Source organism: Scyliorhinus torazame, chromosome 5, assembly GCF_047496885.1.
Source record: "Scyliorhinus torazame isolate Kashiwa2021f chromosome 5, sScyTor2.1, whole genome shotgun sequence".
In the NCBI taxonomy this organism is placed as follows: Eukaryota; Metazoa; Chordata; class Chondrichthyes; order Carcharhiniformes; family Scyliorhinidae; genus Scyliorhinus; species Scyliorhinus torazame.
In genome coordinates this window covers 172,013,591-172,032,434 of record NC_092711.1, presented here as the reverse complement: position 1 = coordinate 172,032,434, position 18,844 = coordinate 172,013,591, and the positions used below count along the sequence as shown (strand labels likewise).

At 50.2% G+C, this 18,844-nt stretch overlaps 1 protein-coding gene across 1 annotated transcript; it reads left to right on the top strand.

Moving 5' to 3' along the window:
- The first annotated feature begins 3,993 nt into the window (after window positions 1-3,993).
- On the top strand, window positions 3,994-5,794 carry LOC140420695 (uncharacterized). The gene has a single exon (XM_072504692.1). It carries the CDS (start codon window positions 4,383-4,385, stop codon window positions 5,226-5,228), a length of 846 nt encoding a protein of 281 aa, XP_072360793.1. The 5' UTR covers window positions 3,994-4,382; the 3' UTR covers window positions 5,229-5,794.
- Window positions 5,795-18,844: the final 13,050 nt, after the last annotated feature.

The window sequence follows — 18,844 nt, the reverse complement described above, 5'->3', positions numbered from 1 at the left end:
GGCCCCGGGTCCGGAGGTGGCGATATTCGGTGTGTCGGAGGATGCGGGAGTCCAGGTGGGGAAAGAGGCCGATGTTTTGGCCTCCGCCTCCCTGATATCCCGGAGATGGATTTTGTTGTGCTGGCGGGACTCGGAGCAGCCGGAAGCGGGAATGTGGGTGAGCGACCTGGCAGAATTCCTGCAGCTGGAGAAGGTCACGTTCGCTTTGTGGGGGTCGGCAGAGGGGCTCACCCGGAGGTGGAAACCTTTCATTGATCATTCGGTGCCCACAAATGGTTTAAGGGTGTTGAATTTTGAGCTTGAGAGAGAGGGACTAGACAGGGCTGCTCTCTGTCTCCCTTGTTGTTTGCGTTGGCCATTGAGCCCTTGCCGGAGGATATTAGATCAGATCATCAGATATCAGGACTGGAGGGTGGGGTGAGGCAGCACAAGATCACTCTGTGTGCAGATGATGGGCTGCTGTTTGTGTCGATCTCAAGTGTTTCAGTCCGGCCATTATTGGAGTAGTGGATAGATTTTTTTTTTAAAGTATTTTTATTCAGATTTTAGCATTTTAACGTTTACAGCAGATAACATTACAAAATAAAATCAACACACAACCCCCAAACCCACCCAACCCCCAACTCCCGAACCAACCGCCCCACCTCACTCCCTCCCCACCTCACTCCCTCCCCCCCCACCTCACTCCCTCCCCCCCACCACCTCACTCCCTCCCCCCCACCTCACTCCCTCCCCACCTCACTCCCTCCCCCCCCACCTCACTCCCTCCCTCCCCCCACCTCACTCCCTCCCCCCCCACCTCACTCCCTCCCCCCCACCACCTCACTCCCTCCCCCCCACCTCACTCCCTCCCCCCCACCACCTCACTCCCTCCCCCCCACCTCACTCCCTCCCCCCCCACCTCACTCCCTCCCCCCCCCCACCTCACTCCCTCCCCCCCCACCTCACTCCCTCCACCCCCCACCTCACTCCCTTCCCCCCCCACCTCACTCCCTCCCCCCCCACCTCACTCCCTCCCCCCCCACCTCACTCCCTCCCCCCCCCCTCACTCCCTCCCTCCCCCACCTCACTCCCTCCCCCCCCCACCTCACTCCCTCCCCCCCCACCTCACTCCCTCCCCCCCTCACCTCACTCCCTCCCCCCCCTCCCCCCTCCCCCTCCCCCCCCTCCCCCCTCCCCCCCTCCCCCCTCCCCGCCCTCCCCCCCTCCCCGCCCTCCCCCCCTCCTCCCCTCCCCGCCCTCCCCCCCTCCTCCCCTCCCCGCCCTCCCCCCCTCCTCCCCTCCCCCTCTCCTCCCCTCCACCCCTCCCCCCCTCCCCCTCCCCTCCCCCCTCTCCCCCTCCCCTCCCCCCTCCCCCCCTCCCTCCCCCCTCCCCCCCCTCCCTCCCCCTCCCTCCCCCTCCCCTCCCCCCTCCCCCCTCCCCCCTCCCCTCCCCCCTCCCCCCTCCCCCTCCCCTCCCCCCTCCCCTCCCCCTCCCCTCCCCCCTCCCCTCCCCCTCCCCCTCCCCCCTCCCCCTCCCCCCTCCCCTCCCCTCCCCTCCCCCCTCCCCCCTCCCTCCCCCCTACCCTCCCCCCCTCCCCTCCCCCCTCCCTCCCCTCCCTCCCCTCCCCCCTCCCCCCCCTCCCCTCCCCCCCTCCCCCCCCTCCCTCCCCCCCTCCCTCCCCCTCCCCCCGTCCCCCCCCTCCCTCCCCTCCCCCCCTCCCCTCCCCCCTCCCCTCCCCCCCTCCCCTCCCCCCCTCCCCTCCCCCCCTCCCTCCCCCCTCCCCCCCCCTCCCCTCCCCCTCCCCCTCCCCCCCTCACTCCCTGTGACGTTGGGAAAATCCTTCCCAACCGATCCAGCCTCAATTTAAAGTGTTCCTCATCATAGAATCCCGACAGTGCAGAAGGATGCCATTCAGCCCATTGATTCCGCACCTGCCTTTGAAAGAGGACCCTACCTAGGCCCATGACTCCACCGTGTCACTGTCACCCAGTAACCCTACCTAACCTATTTGAACACTAAGGGGCCAATCCACCTAACTTGCACATCTTTGCCCTGTGGGAGGGAACCGGAGAAGCCAGAGAAAACCCACGCAGACATGAGGAGAAGGTGCAAACTCCACCCAGGCAGTCACTCGAGGCCCGAATTTAACTTGTGTCCCTGGTGCTGTGAGGCAGCTGTGCTAACCACTGTGCCACCTTGCCGCACCAAATGAGTTTAAGCTTGATGAGATTCCTGCAATAAAGCTATGTCGACTTTCACCTTAAGAAATGAGAGGATTTTTTTCCTTCTGATAGGGTGATGGATGCCCCGTACATTCCCTGAGAAAATTTGCAGATTAACTGCCGCCATTAGCTAGACGACAGAGAGAACAGGAACAGAGTTTCACACCACAGTCGGATATGCGCCATGACCCCCTCCTCCAACTCATTTTACACCAAAGGCTCCAAAATCTCTCCAAACTGCTCCTTTCCCGGATAAATGCCCCGTCTGTACCAGAGTAGGATAAAGTCAACAACACATAAACCCTCCCATAATAACAAAAAGACAAAAGAATCACCACCACCATAGATCCAAGGGGACATTCCTCAATATGACTGAGGACTCGGAGGATTAACCCCACGGCCAGACTGTTGTTACCCTCGGGATACCTTCTCCAAACTGAGGAGAAGAAAAGAAGGGCCAAAAAGGGAATGGGGATCGAATGTCCTTCCCACATTTTAGACCCACCCGTGAAGACCTGCATCCACCACCACCCACCCGTTGGCAATGGCGCCACTCGGTTCTGCCATGATTAACGTTCGGATAATAGAAGAAAGACGACGGATAATAAGCACACGGCACATCTACCATAACTGAGATAAGATAATACGAGTCCCTGGAACACTCGAGGAGAAGACATTCAATCGGCCCTCACAGAATAACAACTCCCTTCAACAGGATAAAAGATAACAAATTCAGACACCAACACCATGATAAGGAAAGAGTCCGGATTAGTTAGTCCGAGCTGCAAACCATCCCTACAAATCCTTGCCCTTCATAGATTTAATGAAGGCCGATGCATAAGTCGGATTATCAAAAGTCTTGACGGACTTGTCGGATACAATTTACAGGGTCACAGGATAAAGCGACAGAATTCACTCCCGCAGCCTTGAGTTCCCTTCAAACTTCATCGAAGCCTCGATGCTTCGTTTGCGTCGCTGCCGAAATGTCCTGGAAGAATGAAATCCTCAGTCCCTCATGGAGCCAGGTCCCACCTCACCTTACCTGTCTCCAGGGCCCTCTGGTGATCTTCAAGTTGTGGAAGCGAATGATTACAGGCCTGGGATGAAAACTATCCCTCAGCCTCAAAGACAGGATCCGATGCCCTTTCTAATTTGAAACACCCAGGCTTCACATCCAGCTTGAGAAAACATGGCAGCCGGTCCTCGAAGGACCTGACTGGAGCCTCACCCTCCACACCTTCTGGCAGGCCGACGACTCGGATGTTCTTTCTCTGACCCTCGGTTCTCCAAGTCCCCCAGGACCTCCCCCACGGCACTCAGCCGGTTCTCCAAGGATTTAATTCCAGCCTCCGTCGAGGAGGCATCTTGCTCAACGTTCAGAATTCTCTCCTTGGGTTCGTCGTTCCTTTTCTTGGTGTTTTACAGCTCGGCCTCATGAGCTCACAGATATTGAGTCAGCACACTCAGCCTCTGGTCAGTAACACGGAGAATGTTGCTGACATAGGTTGGTCAATGACCCCACAAAATAGACGAGCAGACTTGATGGGCTGAATGGCTGACTGCAGCTCCTATTTATTATGGTCTCTGTGTCCAGGACAGGAAGCAGTGAGCATGGATCTGTCAATCAGCCTGAATCAGCACCTTCAGGAGAATTGGGAGGGTGAATATTAGATATAGTAGGGTGAGAATGGAGGGAGAGTGTGTGGGACGGAGATTTACAGCTTTTGGGGAATGAGAGAGGAAAGAATGTTCTCTCGAATTGACTATTCTGAATTTCTATCCTGTGCTGACAGTGATGACCATTGTAAATTGTTTTTACAGGATATTAGAACAAGAGGAATTACAGACAGAAATCTCAAACTTTACGTCTCAATCTGACTGGGTCTCAATTCCTTGGAACTGAATATCACCGGACTTTGAATCTAGGAGGAGAAATGTTTGTCTGTTCTGTCGGCTTCAAAAGATTTTAACCATCAGTGTGACTGGAAAAGCCCCGAGACACACACACCCGAGTGAGAGTGTTCCAGAGCACTGACTGTGGAAAGAGCTTTAACCAGTTACACAGCCTGAAAAAACATCACATCATTCACAGCGGGGAGAGATCGTACACGTGTTCTGTGTGTGGACGAGGCTTCAACTGATTGTCCGACCTGGAGAAACACGAGGAAACCCAACACATGGAGAAACCGTGGAAATGTGGAGACTGTGGGAAGGGATTTAGAGCCCCATCACAGCTGGAAGCTCATAGACGCATTCACACTGGGGAGAGGCCATTCACCTGCTCTGTGTGTGAGAAGGGATTCATTCAGTTATCCGCCCTGCGGACACACCAGCGAGTTCACACCGGGGAGAAGCCATTCACCTGTATTCAGTGTGAGAAGGGATTCACTCAGTTATCCAGCCTGCAGTCACACCAGAGAATTCACACTGGGGAGAGACCGTTCACTTGCTCTCAGTGTGAGAAGGGATTCACTACTTTATCGAGCCTGCGGAGACACCAGCGGGTTCACACTGGGGAGAGGCCATTCACCTGTTCTCAGTGTGGGAAGCGATTCACACAATCATCCGACCTGCAGATACACCAGCGGGTGCACACTGGGGAGAGGCCATTCACCTGCTCTCAGTGTGGGTTGGGATTCACTCAGTTATCTGCTCTGCAGTCCCACCAGCGAGTTCACACTGGGGAGAGGCCGTTCATCTGCTTTCAGTGTGAGAAGGGATTTGGTGATTCATCCACCCTGCGGATACATCAGCGAGTTCACACTGGGGAGAGGCCATTCACCTGCTCTCATTGTGAGAAGAGATTCACCACTTCATCGAGCCTGCAGATACATCAGCGAGTTCACACTGGAGAGAGGCCATTCACCTGCTCTCAGTGTGAGAAGAGATTCACCACTTCATCGAGCCTGCGGATACAACAGCGAGTTCACACAGGGGAGAGGCCTTTCACCTGCTCGGAGTGTGAGAAGGGATTCACTCGGTTATCCAGCCTGCAGACACACCAGCGAGTTCACACAGGGTAGAAGCCGTTAACCTGCTCTTAGTGAGAGAAGGGCTTCAGATATCCAAACACTGCAGGAACCCTAGCGAGTTCACACCTGGAAGAAGCCATTCACCTGCTCTGAGCAGGGGAAACATTCACTGATCTGTCCTAACTACCGAGACACTAGCGAGTTAATTCTGGGGAGAGACCATTCATCTGCTCTCAATGTGGGGAGGGGTTTTGTGATTCAGCACACCTGTTGTGACTCCAACAAGTTCACAATAAATTACAGATGTTGGCTCCGTTGTTATTGTTTCTGCTCTCACTGACCAGAAAAAGGTGTAATTCTGTTCTCTCTGCATCTAAAGACTACCTCCAGATCATTTGGTGAATTCAGAGTGATGACTGCTCTCAGAGAATTTAAACCTGATGTTCTTCTGTAAAAAGGATTTTTGTCTTACGGATGTTCACAGGAAAGTTTAAGGATTACTTATAGTATTGTATTCTTTGGGGGGTATATTTGAATTGATGGGTGCTAAGATGTTCACTGTATGTTTTAAAAAGGTTAACTGAGTTCATAGAATAAACATTGTTTTGCTTTAAAAATTACTTTTAAATTTCTGCTGCACCACACCTGTAGAGTGGGCCGTGTGCTCCCCATACCACAATCTAGTAAAAGTTGTGGGTCAGGTGAACTCCATGATACACTTTGGGGTTCTCTAAACCCTGGCCCATAACACATGGTATGAGGGGCAAGTTGTCTGTGGTAGATTGGAAAATTACAATAAACATATCACTGAAAGTGGCAACGCAGGTGGATAAGGTAGCTAAGAAGGCAGACGGCATGCTTGTCTTCATTGATGTGGGAATTGACTACACAAAATTGTCATGTTAATGCTGCAGCAGTACAGAACCTTAGTTAGGCCACAGATGGAATATTGCCTACAATTCTGGTCCTCACCAGATTACCAAAAGGTTGTGGAGGCTTTGGAGAGAGTACAGAGGAAGTTTACCAGGATGTTGCCTGGCCTGGAGGGTATTAACTATGAGGAGAGGTTGGATAAATTCGGATTGTTTTCACTGGAAAGACGGAGGTTGAGGGACGACCTGATAAAAGTTTACAAAATTATGAATGGCATGAACACAGTGGATAGTCAGAAGCTTTTTGCCAGCTTGTAAAAGTCAATTACCAGGTGACATAGGTTTAAGGTGTGAGGGGCAAAGTTTAGAGGAGATGTGTGAGGGACGTTTTTTACACAGAGGGTGGTGAGTGCCTGGAACTCACTGCCGGAGGAGGTGGTGGAAGCAGGTACGATAGTGACGTTTAAGAGGCATCTTGACAAATACATGAATAGGATGGGAATAGACGGATACAGACCCTGGAAGCACAAAAGGTTTTAGTTTAGTCAGACATCATGATCCGAGCAGGTTTGGTGGGCCGAAGGGCCTGTTCCTGTGCTGTACTGTCCTTTGTTCTTTGTTGTTCTTTTTTAAAAAAAATATATTTTATTGAAAATTTTTTCCTGAACAACATTTTTCCCGCTTACAAAACAAACGAAACGATAACAATAACAAAACAGAAATTTTTAACTTTTTAACAATAATAATAATAATAATAATACCCAAGTAACAAAACCTCATTCTCTATTGTCCTAAACTCAACTAAACCTCCTCCCCCCCCCCTTCCCCCCCCCCCCCCTCCCCCTGGGTTGCTGCTGCTGGTCATCTGTCTTCCCTCTAACGTTCCCCTAGGTAGTCGAGAAATGGCTGCCACCGCCTGGTGAACCCTTGAGCCGATCCTCTCAGGGCAAACTTTATCTGCTCCAGTTTAATAAACCCCGCCATATCGTTTACCCAGGCCTCCAGTCCGGGGGGTTTTGCCTCCTTCCACATGAGTAGGATCCTGCGCCGGGCTACGAGGGACGCAAAGGCCACGACATCGGCCTCTTTCGCCTCCTGCACTCCCGGCTCTTCCGCAACTCCAAATAGAGCTAACCCCCAGCTTGGTTTGACCCGGGCATTCACCATCTGCGAGATCACTCCCATCACTCCCTTCCAATATCCTTCCAGTGCCGGGCACGCCCAAAACATATGTGCGTGGTTTGCCGGGCTCCCGCCACACCTCCCACATCTGTTCTCCACTCCAAAAAACCTGCTCAATCTTGCCCCCGTTATGTGTGCTCTATGTAGCACCTTAAATTGAATCAGGCTAAGCCTGGCGCATGAGGAAGAGGAGTTTTCCCTGCTTAGGGCATCAGCCCACATACCCTCCTCTATCTCCTCCCCTAGTTCTTCTTCCCACTTTCCTTTTAGTTCGCCCACCGACTCCTCCCCCTCTTCCCTCATCTCTCTGTAAATCTCTGACATCTTGCCCTCTCCGACCCACACCCCTGAAAGCACCCTGTCCTGTATCCCCTGTGTCGGGAGCCGCGGAAATTCCCTCACCTGTTGTCTAGAAAACTCCCTCACCTGCATATATCTCAAGAAATTTCCCCGGGGTAACTTATACTTTTCCTCCAGTGCTCCCAAGCTCGCAAAAGTCCCATCTATGAATAAATCTCCCACCTTCCTAATTCCCAACTGGTACCAGCTCTGAAATCCTCCATCCATTCTTCCTGGGGCGAACCTATGGTTGTTCCTGATAGGGGACCCCACCAGGGCTCCCCGCACCCCTCTCTGTCGCCTCCACTGTCCCCATATGTTCAGTGTTGCCGCCACCACCGGGTTCGTGGTGTACTTTTTAGGTGAGAGCGGTAGCGGTGCCGTCACCAGCGCCTCTAGACTCGTTCCTTTACAGGACCTTCTCTCCAGCCTTTTCCACGCCGCTCCCTCACCCTCCATCATCCATCTACATATCATTGCCACATTGGCGGCCCAATAATAATCTCCCAAGTTCGGTAGTGCCAGTCCTCCTCTGTCCCTACTGCGCTGAAGGAACCCCCTCCTTACTCTCGGAACTTTCCCTGCCCACACAAAGCTCGTAATGCTCCTATCTATTTTATTAAAAAAGATCCTGGTGATTAAAATAGGGAGACATTGGAATACAAATAAGAACCTCGGGAGGACCATCATCTTAATTGCTTGCACCCTGCCCGCCAGCGATAAAGGCTGCATGTCCCACCTCTTAAAGTCCTTCTCCATTTGTTCTACCAGCCGTGTCAGATTAAGTCTGTGCAAGGTTCCCCAGCTCCTAGCGATCTGAATCCCCAGGTATCGGAAGTTTCTTTCCACTTTCCTTAGCGGTAAGCCTTCTATCTCTCTACTCTGGTCCCCTGGATGTATCACAAATAATTCACTCTTCCCCATGTTTAACCTATACCCCGAAAATTCCCCGAACCTCCTCAAAATTCGCATAACCTCTATCATCCCCCCCGCTGGGTCCGACACGTATAACAAAAGGTCATCCGCGTATAGCGAGACTCGGTGTTCTTCTCCCCCTCTAGTCACCCCTCTCCATTTCCTGGAGTCTCTCAACGCCATGGCCAGAGGTTCAATTGCCAATGCAAACAACAATGGAGACAGCGGGCATCCCTGTCTTGTTCCCCTATATAATCGGCAATACTCCGATCTATGTCGACCTGTAACTACGCTTGCCGTTGGTGCCCCATAAAGTAGTCTAACCCAGCGAATAAACCCGTTCCCAAACCCAAACCTCCTTAACACTTCCCATAAATACTCCCACTCCACCCTATCAAATGCCTTCTCTGCGTCCATTGCCGCCACTATCTCTGCCTCCCTCCCAACTGAGGGCATCATTATCACCCCTAATAGTCGTCGCACGTCAACATTCAGTTGTCTCCCTTTTACGAACCCTGTCTGGTCTTCGTGCACCACCCCCGGGACACAGTCCTCTATCCTCGATGCCAGCACCTTTGCCAGCAATTTGGCGTCCACGTTCAATAGTGAAATAGGTCTAGAGGACCCGCACTGCAACGGATCTTTGTCCCTCTTCAAAATTAGCGATATCGTCGCCTCCGACATCGTCGGGGGTAGAGTCCCCCCTTCCCTGGCCTCATTGAACGTCCTCGCCAACAACGGGGCCAACAAGTCCACATATTTTCTGTAGTATTCCACCGGGAACCCGTCCGGCCCCGGGGCCTTCCCTGCTTGCATGCCTCCCAGTCCCTTAATAACCTCGTCCACCTCAATCGGCGACCCCAGGCCTGCCACCGCCTGCTCCTCCACTTTCGGGAACCTCAATTGGTCCAGGAACTGCCGCATCCCCTCCTCTCCCTCTGGGGGCTGAGACCAATACAGTTCCTCATAAAAGGTCTTAAACACCTCGTTTATCTTTCCTGCCCTTCGCAGTGTCTCCCCTTTCATCCCTAATTCCTCCTATCTCCCTTGCTGCTGCCCTCTTTCGCAGTTGGTGCGCCAACAGGCGACTAGCCTTTTCCCCATATTCATACCTCCTCCCCTGTGCCTTCCTCCACAGTACCTCCGCCTTTCTGGTGGTCAGAAGGTCAAACTCGGTCTGGAGTCGTCTCCTCTCCCTGTACAGCTCCTCCTCCAGGGTCTCTGCAAATTCCCTGTCCACCCTTAAAATCTCCCCCAGTAATCTATCCCTTTCCTTGGCCTCCGTTTTCCTTTTGTAGGCCCCAATAGAAATCAGCTCTCCTCTGACCACCGCTTTTAGTGCTTCCCAGACCACTCCCACAGGGACCTCGCCGTCGTCATTGACCTCCAGGTATCTCTCAATACACCCCCTCACTCTGGCACACACTCCCTCATCTGCCATCAGTCCCACATCTAATCGCCAGAGTGTTCTCTGCTCCCTGTCCTCTCCTACTTCCAGGTCCACCCAATGTGGGGCATGGTCCGAAACCGCTATGGCTGAGTATTCAGCTTCTTCCACCCTAGAGATCAACGACCTTCCTAAAACAAAAAAATCTATCCGGGAGTACACTTTATGGACGTGGGAGAAGAAGGAATACTCCCTAGCCCTGGGTCTAAGAAATCGCCATGGATCCACTCCCCCCATTTGGTCCATAAACCCCTTAAGTACCTTGGCCGCTGCCGGCCTTCTTCCGGTCCTTGAGCTGGATCTATCTAGCCCCGGGTCCAGCACCGTATTGAAGTCCCCTCCTAAAATCAAATTTCCTGCCTCCAGGTCCAGAATACGCCCCAGTATCCGTCTCATGAACCCCGCATTGTCCCAATTTGGGGCATACACATTAACCAACACGACCTCCATTCCATCCAGCCCACCACTCACCATTACATACCTACCTCCACTATCTGCTACGATGTTCTTTGCTTCAAATGCTACCCGTTTCCCCACCAAAATGGCCACCCCTCTGTTCTTTGCGTCCAGTCCTGAGTGGAACACCTGTCCCACCCATCCTTTCCTTAGCCTAACTTGGACCGCCACCTTTAGGTGCGTCTCTTGGAGCATAACCACGTCTGCCCTTAGTCCTTTCAAATGCGCGAGCGCTCGGGCCCTTTTTATCGGTCCATTCAGGCCTCTCACGTTCCACGTGATCAGCCTCACTGGGGGGCTACCTGCCCCCCTCCCGTGTCGACTAGCCATTACCTTCTCTAGGCCAGTCCCATATCCCACCTCCGCGCTCCCGCTCGCTCCCCCAGCGTCGCACTCCGCCCCCGACCACCCACTCTTTAGCCATTTCCTTTTGGATTTCCGCAGCAGCAACCCAGTTGTCCCCTTCCCCCTCCCTCTCTCCCCCCCCCCCCCCCCCCCCCCCGCTAGATCCCTATCTAGCTTGATTGCTCCCCCCATATCACTTCCATAAGTCAGCTGACTTCAACTGACCCCGGCTACTCCTGCTCACTCCTCGACCCCCCCGGTGTGAGGGAACTCCCATCTGCCTTGCGCCTGTTTTCCCGCCTTATTCTTTCTGGCGCGGGAACATCCCTTTACCTGACCCGCCTCTTATGGCGCAGCTCCCTTTCCCCTCCCCCTCCCCTTCCCTATTCTTTGACTATGTCCCGCCTTTCCCCCCTCACCGGCGCCCACATTTCCCCAGTGTTCCCCCCCCCCTTCCCTGTTTACTTCTCGATTAACTTTCACCATAACATTAACAAAAACAATAACAATAACAATTCCCTGCAGCATCAGTCCCTCAGTTCCGGTCCAGTTTCTCTTCATTGATGAAGGACCATGCTTCCTCCGCCGTCTCGAAATAATAGTGTCTCTCCTGATACGTGACCCATAGTCTTGCCGGCTGCAGCATCCCAAACTTCACCTTCCTTTTGTGCAAAACCTCTTTGGCTCGGTTAAAGCTCGCCCTCCTTCTCGCCACCTCCGCACTCCAATCCTGGTATATCCTTACCACAGCATTCTCCCATCTGCTACTCCGCACCTTTTTAGCCCATCTCAGGACCTCTTCTCTGTCCTTAAGGCGGTAGAATCGCACGATTATCGCCCTCGGTGGTTCTCCCGCTTTTGGTCTTCTCGCCGGGATCCGATTTGCCCACTCCACCTCCATGGGGCCCGCAGGGGCCTCAGCACCCATCAGTGAGCTCAGCATCTTACTTGCGTACGCTCCACAGTCCACTCCTTCCACACCCTCAGGGAGACCTAGTATCCTAAGGTTCTTCCTTCGCGCTCCATTTTCAAGGACCTCAATCCTGTCAGCACACTTTTTATGAAGTGCCTCGTGCGTCTGAGTCTTAACCGCCAGGCCCAGGACCTCGTCCTCAATACCTGACACCTTCTGCTCCATCACGCGAAGCTCAGTCTCCTGGGTCTTTAAAGTCTCCTTAAGCCCCTCCATTGCCTGCAACATCGGGGTCAGTACCTCCTTCTTCAGCAGATCCACGCACCATCTCACGACTTCATCCTGCTCAGGCCCCCATGTCACCTGTGATTTCTCCGCCGCCATTTTGTTCTCCACTCCCTCTGACCTTGTGGTTGAAGATTCTTCGGGCTGCAGCCGCCGCCGCCGGTTTTTCCCTCCGTCGCTCGGGGGGGACTCCCTTCCCACGCACCTCACACCGGGTTTTTCGGCCGGCAAAGTCCCCGTTGGGGCTCTTAAAAGAGCCCGAAGATCCGTCGGAGCTGGAGCCGCCGAAACGTGCGGCTAGCTCATCCTCACCGCAACCAGAAGTCCCCAGCCTGAGTTTTATTTGTTGTAAAAATGTAAAATTGCTGTGTATATAAAGAATGTGCAATGAGGATAAATGTAGCAGCAAGAGAGACCTTCCAACTCTGATTAGCCTCAACATTTGAAACTGTATGAATAAGGAATTAAAGTAACTGTATGAAACAGTCCTATTGTATTCCTGTCTAAGGTAATGAGAGAAGATGGTGTCAGTAATTAAAGATCCAATTAAATGAAACTAGTGCCCAATTGGCCAATGGTCATGTTACAACAGGCCCAACGCTGACATGATGTAATGGTCACTTTGGGGATAAAAGTCGACGTTCCGAAGGTCTTCCTTGCTGGCCAAGTACTGAAAACTCTCGCGGCCGAGTTCCAAGGAAATTACTGTCAAAGAAGGAGCCAGGGAGGGTTACGCTTCTGCAGACTGATCACCTGCATGAAGTTGTAAACGTGTCTTCAAGTTGTTCAGTAAAACTTTTTCTTTTAATAAACTTTTTAAATTTAATTTCCAGAGAATTCTGCCTTTTCTTTAATTGGTTATAATTCTTGTCCGAACCAAAGCAAATTTATTAAATGGTCAATTGGGGATGGCTGAAATCTATTAAGGATCAGATAACATCAATCTTCAATTTAAAACTTTCACTTCTGTCGCGCCTTTCACAACCACAGCATGTGCCAAAGTGTTTCTGAAGTGTCGTCACTGTTTTAGGAAACGCAGCAGCAAATTTCCACAAAGCAAGGTCCCACACACCGCAATGTGACAATGAGCAGATGATCTGATTTTGGTGATGTTGATTGACGGATAAATATTTGTCAGGACACCGGGGATAACTCCCCAACTCTTCTTCACAATAGTGGCTGTGGGAAATTTACAGAACCTGAGAGGGGCAGACTGGGCTTCAGTTGAACATCTTATTTGAAAGAAGCTCTGACAGTGCAGCACTCCCTCAGTGCTGACACAAGGAATATTGGATGTGATTTTTGTCCTCAGGTCCCTGGACTGGGACTTGATTAAATTGATTTGATTGGGACTTTATTGGGGATGGTTAGGAGGGGTTGGTTTGAGAGGGGCTGCAGTTTGTATCTGTTGTATGTTTGGGATTGAGGTGGCTATGGTTGTCGGGGTGGGGGGGGGGTGCGGGGAGCAGGGCAACGGAATGGGGAATATATGATCCCCTGGGGGAGTTTAAGTGTTGTCAGGGTGTTGGGTTTTGGTTGCTCATCCGTAGCCTGTATGGGTTGGAAGGCGTAGTTTGTTTTTGTTCTTTGAGCATACACCGTGGGTGGGGGTTACCTTTGCTAGCTATAAAGTTTCAGCTCGTGGACGGAGTGAGGTGGGGAGAGGGGCTGCAGCTTGTTGTAATTAAAATATTTTTGAAAAAAAACTTTTCTTTAAGACCTCAAAACTGTGGACTCCTCAGTTCATGTGTGGGCTTCACTGCCTTTTGCTGAGAGATTTAAACATGAGGAACATCCCCGGCTCCTCCAGTCTTATAAAAACAAAGTAAATTACAGCACAGGAACAGGCTCTTCGGCCCTCCAAGCCTGCACTGACCATGCTGTCCATCTGAATTAAAACCCTTGTGCTTCCGGGGACCATATCCCTCTTCCCATCCTATTCATGTATTTTTTAAGATGTCACTATCGTATCTGCTTCCACTACCTCCCCCAGCAGCGAGTTCCAGGCTCCCACCACACTCTGTTCAAAATGCTTGCTTCGTCCCTCTCCTTTAAACCTTGCACCCCGCACCTTGAACCTATGCCACCGCGTAATTGACCCTTGCACCCTAGGAAAAAACTTCCATCCGCTCTGTCCATGCCCCTTATAATCGTGTAGACTTCTATCAGGTCGCCCCTTAACCTCCGTCGTTCCACTGAGAACAAACTAAGTTTCTCCAACCTCTCATAGCTAATGCCCTCCATACCAGACAACATCCTGGTAAATCTTTTCTGTACCCTCTCCAAAGCTTCCACGTCCTTCTGGTAGAATTGATCATTATATTCCAAGTGCGGCTTAACTAAGGTTCTATAAAGCTGCAACATGACTTCACAATTTTTAAACTCAGTGCCCCGATCGATGAAGGCAAGCATGTTGTATGCTTTCTTGACTACCTTCTCCACCTGCATTGCCACTTTCAGTGATCTGTCTACGTGTACACCCAGATCCCTCTGCCTATCAATAGTCTTAAGAGTTCTGCCATTTACTGTATATTTCCCACCTGTATTAGACCTTCCAAAATGCATTCCCTCACATTTGTACGGAATAAACTCCATCTGCCATCTCTCCGCCCAAGTCTACAACTGATCTATATCCTGCTGTATCCTCTGACGGTCCTCATCGCTATCCGCAATTCCACCAACCTTTTGTCATCCGCAAACTTACGAATCAAACCAGTTACGTTTTCCTCCAAATCATTTATACAATTACAAACACCAAAGGTCCCAGCACTGATCCCTGAGGAACGCCACTATTCACAGCCTTCCATTCAGAAATGCACCCTTCCACTACTGCCCTCTGCCTTCTATGATGGAGCCATTTCTGTATCCATCTTGTCAGCTCACCTCTGGTCCCGTGCGACTTCACCTTCTGTCCCAATCTGCCATGAGGTTCCTTGTCAAAGGCCTTACTGAAGCCCATGTAGACAACATCCACTGCCCTACCCTCAGCAATCATCTTTGTCTTCCTCGAAAAACTCGATCAAGTTCGTGAGACATGACCTCCTCTTCACAAAACCATGATGCCTCCCACCAATACGTCCACTTATTTCCAAGTGGGAATAAATTGTATCCCAATGAATCCTCTCCAATAATTTCCCTATCACTGACGTATTGCAAACCGGCCTGTAATTACTTGGATTATCCTTGCTACCCTTCTTAAACAAAGGAACAACATTGGCTATTCTGCAATCCATTAGTATCTCCCCTCTAGCCAGTGAGGATACAAAGATTTATCTCAAGGCCCCAGCAATTTCCTCCCTTCCTCTCACAGTATTCTGGGTTAGATCCCATCAGATCCTAGGGACTTGTCTACCATCATGTTTTTCAAGACCCCAGTACCTCCTTTTTGAACTTAATATGACCCAAACTATTTACACACCATTCCCCAGACTCATCACCCACCAAGTCCTTCACTTTGGTGAATACTGAAGCAAAGTACTCCACGCATAGATTTCCTCCCCTGTCCTTAAGTGGGTCAACCTTCTCCCTGGCTACCCCTTTGCTCTTTATATATGTATAATATATGGGGAGCATGGTAGCATAGTAGTTAGCACTATGGCTTCACAGCGCCAGGGTCCCAGATTCGATTCCCGCCTTGGATGACCGTCTGTGCGGAGTCTGCATGCTCTCCCTGAAACTGCGTGGGTTTCCTCCGGGTGCTCCGGTTTCCTCCCACAAGTCCCTAAAGATGTGCTGTTAGGTAATTTGGACATTCTGAATTCTCTCTCTGTGTACCCGAACAGGGGTACACTGGGGGTGACTGGGGGCTTTTCACAGTAACTTCATTGCAGTGTTAATGTAAGCCTATTTGTGACAATGACGATTATTAAAATTAAAAAGCCTTGAGATTTTCCTTAATCCTGCTGGCCAATGACTTTTCATGAGCCCTTTTAGCCCTCCAGACTCCTTGCTTAAGTTTCTTTCTACTTCCCTTGTATTCCACACTTGCTTTGTGTGCTCCCAATGTAGAGTGAGGGATATGCCGGCCTATAAGGTTAGGTTGTGATTGAATATTAAGCTGCTGATGGCCCACAGCACCTCATGGGTACCCTGTTTTTATCGAGATGTGTTCTGAATCTACCCCATTTAGCACAGTGATAGTGTCACACAGGACAATGGAGGGTATCCTCCGTATGAAGGTGGGACTTCGTCTCATAAGATCACAAGAATATTGATTTTCTATTCTTCTTGCCAAAGTGGACAAGTGAAATACATCACATGGATTGAGACCAGGACAAAGTTACACTTTAACGGTCTAATTACAGAGCAACTGCTGCAAATCCCATAAAGGTTGGATGAGCTAAGGTCTGGAACCGTTAGCTCCCCAGCCATTGAAAATTAAGTTACACTTCAGTTCGAGGCCCTGTTGTATGAAGAAAACAACTGTGAGGTTTCAAACCTTCAGCCGTGTGACTTAAATTAGTTTAACTTTTAACTTGTAGTTTCTGGAAAGAAGCAGTCACTTTCTGTCACAGTATATAACCACCTTTGGTTTGTGAACAAAGAACAAAGAAATGTACAGCACAGGAACAGGCCCTTCGGCCCTCCAAGCCCGTGCCGACCATGCTGCCCGACTAAACTACAATCTTCTACACTTCCTGGGTCCGTATCCCTCTATGCCCATCCTATTCATGTATTTGTCAAGATGCCCCTTAAATGTCACTATCGTCCCTGCTTCCACCACCGCCTCCGGTAGCGAGTTCCAGGCACCCACTACCCTCTGCGTAAAAAACTTGCCTCGTACATCTCCTCTAAACCTTGCCCCTCACACCTTAAACCTATGCCCCCTAGTAATTGACCCCTCTACCCTGGGGAAAAGCCTCTGACTATCCACTCTGTCTATGCCCCTCCTAATTTTGTATACCTCTATCAGGTCGCCCCTCAACCCCCTTCGTTCCAGTGAGAACAAACCGAGTTTATTCAACCGCTCCTCATAGCTAATGCCCTCCATACCAGGCAACATTCTGGTAAATCTCTTCTGCACCCTCTCTAAAGCCTCCACATCCTTCTGGTAGTGTGGCGACCAGAATTGAACACTATACTCCAAGTGTGGCCTAATTAAGGTTCTATACAGCTGCAACATGACTTGCCAATTCTTATACTCAATGCCCCGGCCAATGAAGGCAAGCATGCCGTATGCCTTCTTGACTACCTTCTCCACCTGTGTTGCCCCTTTCAATGACCTGTGGACCTGTACTCCTAGATCTCTTTGACTTTCAATACTCTTGAGGGTTCTACCATTCACTGTATTCACTGAACTTAAAAGAGTTTAAGTTCTCCAGTCAGTTTTCATAGTTCTTTAGTTATTTTAACTCCTATTACTTACAAACATGTATTCATTGAATGTGTCATGCTGTAATTTGCTCTCTCAACATTTACACCCTGATCATCTTTATGCACTGAATTTATACACACGGATGATACATTTTAATCTGAAATGACTGTAATTTCTGTATTAGTTTAAGGCTATGTGTCAGTTTGTGCGCATTTTATTAACTGTGTTGCAAGCTTTTGAAGCCACTGCGAAAACATAAACAAGTAGTTTATTTTTCAAAACATACTAATAGGTGCCTGTCCCAGTGAGAACACCACAGGATTTCTATAAATCAATTCGACACTTGGGACAATGAGCCCAGTGATGAGTGTATTTCAGATATATTGTAATATAGGTATTTGGTGCAGTAAGGGTTAAAATCCTGGGTTAATGTTGTAACGATATGCAAGGAGTGTAAAGGGTTAACAAGATGATGTTCATGTATCTCAACACTAGATGGCACCAGAGAAGTCATATAAAAGGCGGTATCGCCAGGAATTCTGGGAGAAGGTTGAGAAGGTTAGTGAAAGGTCGAGGTAGTGTGTTAGCTGTATTAGAAAGATATAGATTTCTGTGCATAGATCTAATACTGTTGTTTTATTAGCTATTGTAAAGTGTGTACACTTAGTAAAGTGTGGGAACCATTTGAAGTAGTGTAAAGTAAACTAGTTTTGTTTCAAATACATAGTCTGATGTTCTTTGTCAACACTATGACTTTTAGTCATCTAGGAGGACTACACAAGGATCATCACAGTAGAGTGGGGGCTAAGCCGGGCCATGAGGTTGCAGATTGTGGCTGAATGTAATTCTGCTGCTGGTGATGGCCTGGATGCCCAGTCTTGAGTTGCTAGATCTGTTTAAAGTCCATTCCATTTAGCACAGTGGTAGTGCCACACAACACAATGGAGAGTATATCCTCAATGTGAAGACGGGACTTTGTCTCCACAAGGACTGTGTGGTGGTCACTTCTACCGAGACTGTCATGGACAGATGCATCTGCAGCAGGCAGATTGGTGAGGATGAGGTCAAGTATGTGTTTCCCACTTGTTGGTTCCCTCACCACCTGCTGCAGTCCCAGTCTAGCAGCTATGACCCTTGGGGCCCAGCCAGCTCGGTCTGTGGTGGTATTACCAAGCCACTCTTGGTGATGGACATTGAAGTACCCCACCCAGAGCATATTCTGGTTTAGCACAGGGGCTGGTTTAGCACAGTGGGCTAAACAGCTGGCTTGTAATGCAGAACAAGGCAGCAGCACGGTTCAATTCCCGTAACAGCCTCCCCGAACAGGCGCTGGAATGTGGCGACTAGGGGCTTTTCACAGTAACTTCATTGAAGCCTACTTGTGACAATAAGTGATTTTCATTTCATTTCATTTTTCATTATCTCATGTTTTTCCATTAACACCATGTTTCAAGCCATTTGAAGAGGACAAACTTTTCTTCCTTGTGCGTCAAGGCCGATGATATTCAGCTCCCAAGAATCATAATCTAATAATAATCTTGATAATTGTCACAAGGAGGCTTACATTAACACTGCAATGAAGTTGCTGAGAAAATCCCC

What these genes read in the sequence shown, in the direction of transcription:
- LOC140420695 (XM_072504692.1), top strand. Translation starts at nt 4,383, where the DNA reads ATGGAGAAACCGTGGAAATGTGGAGACTGTGGGAAGGGATTTAGAGCC.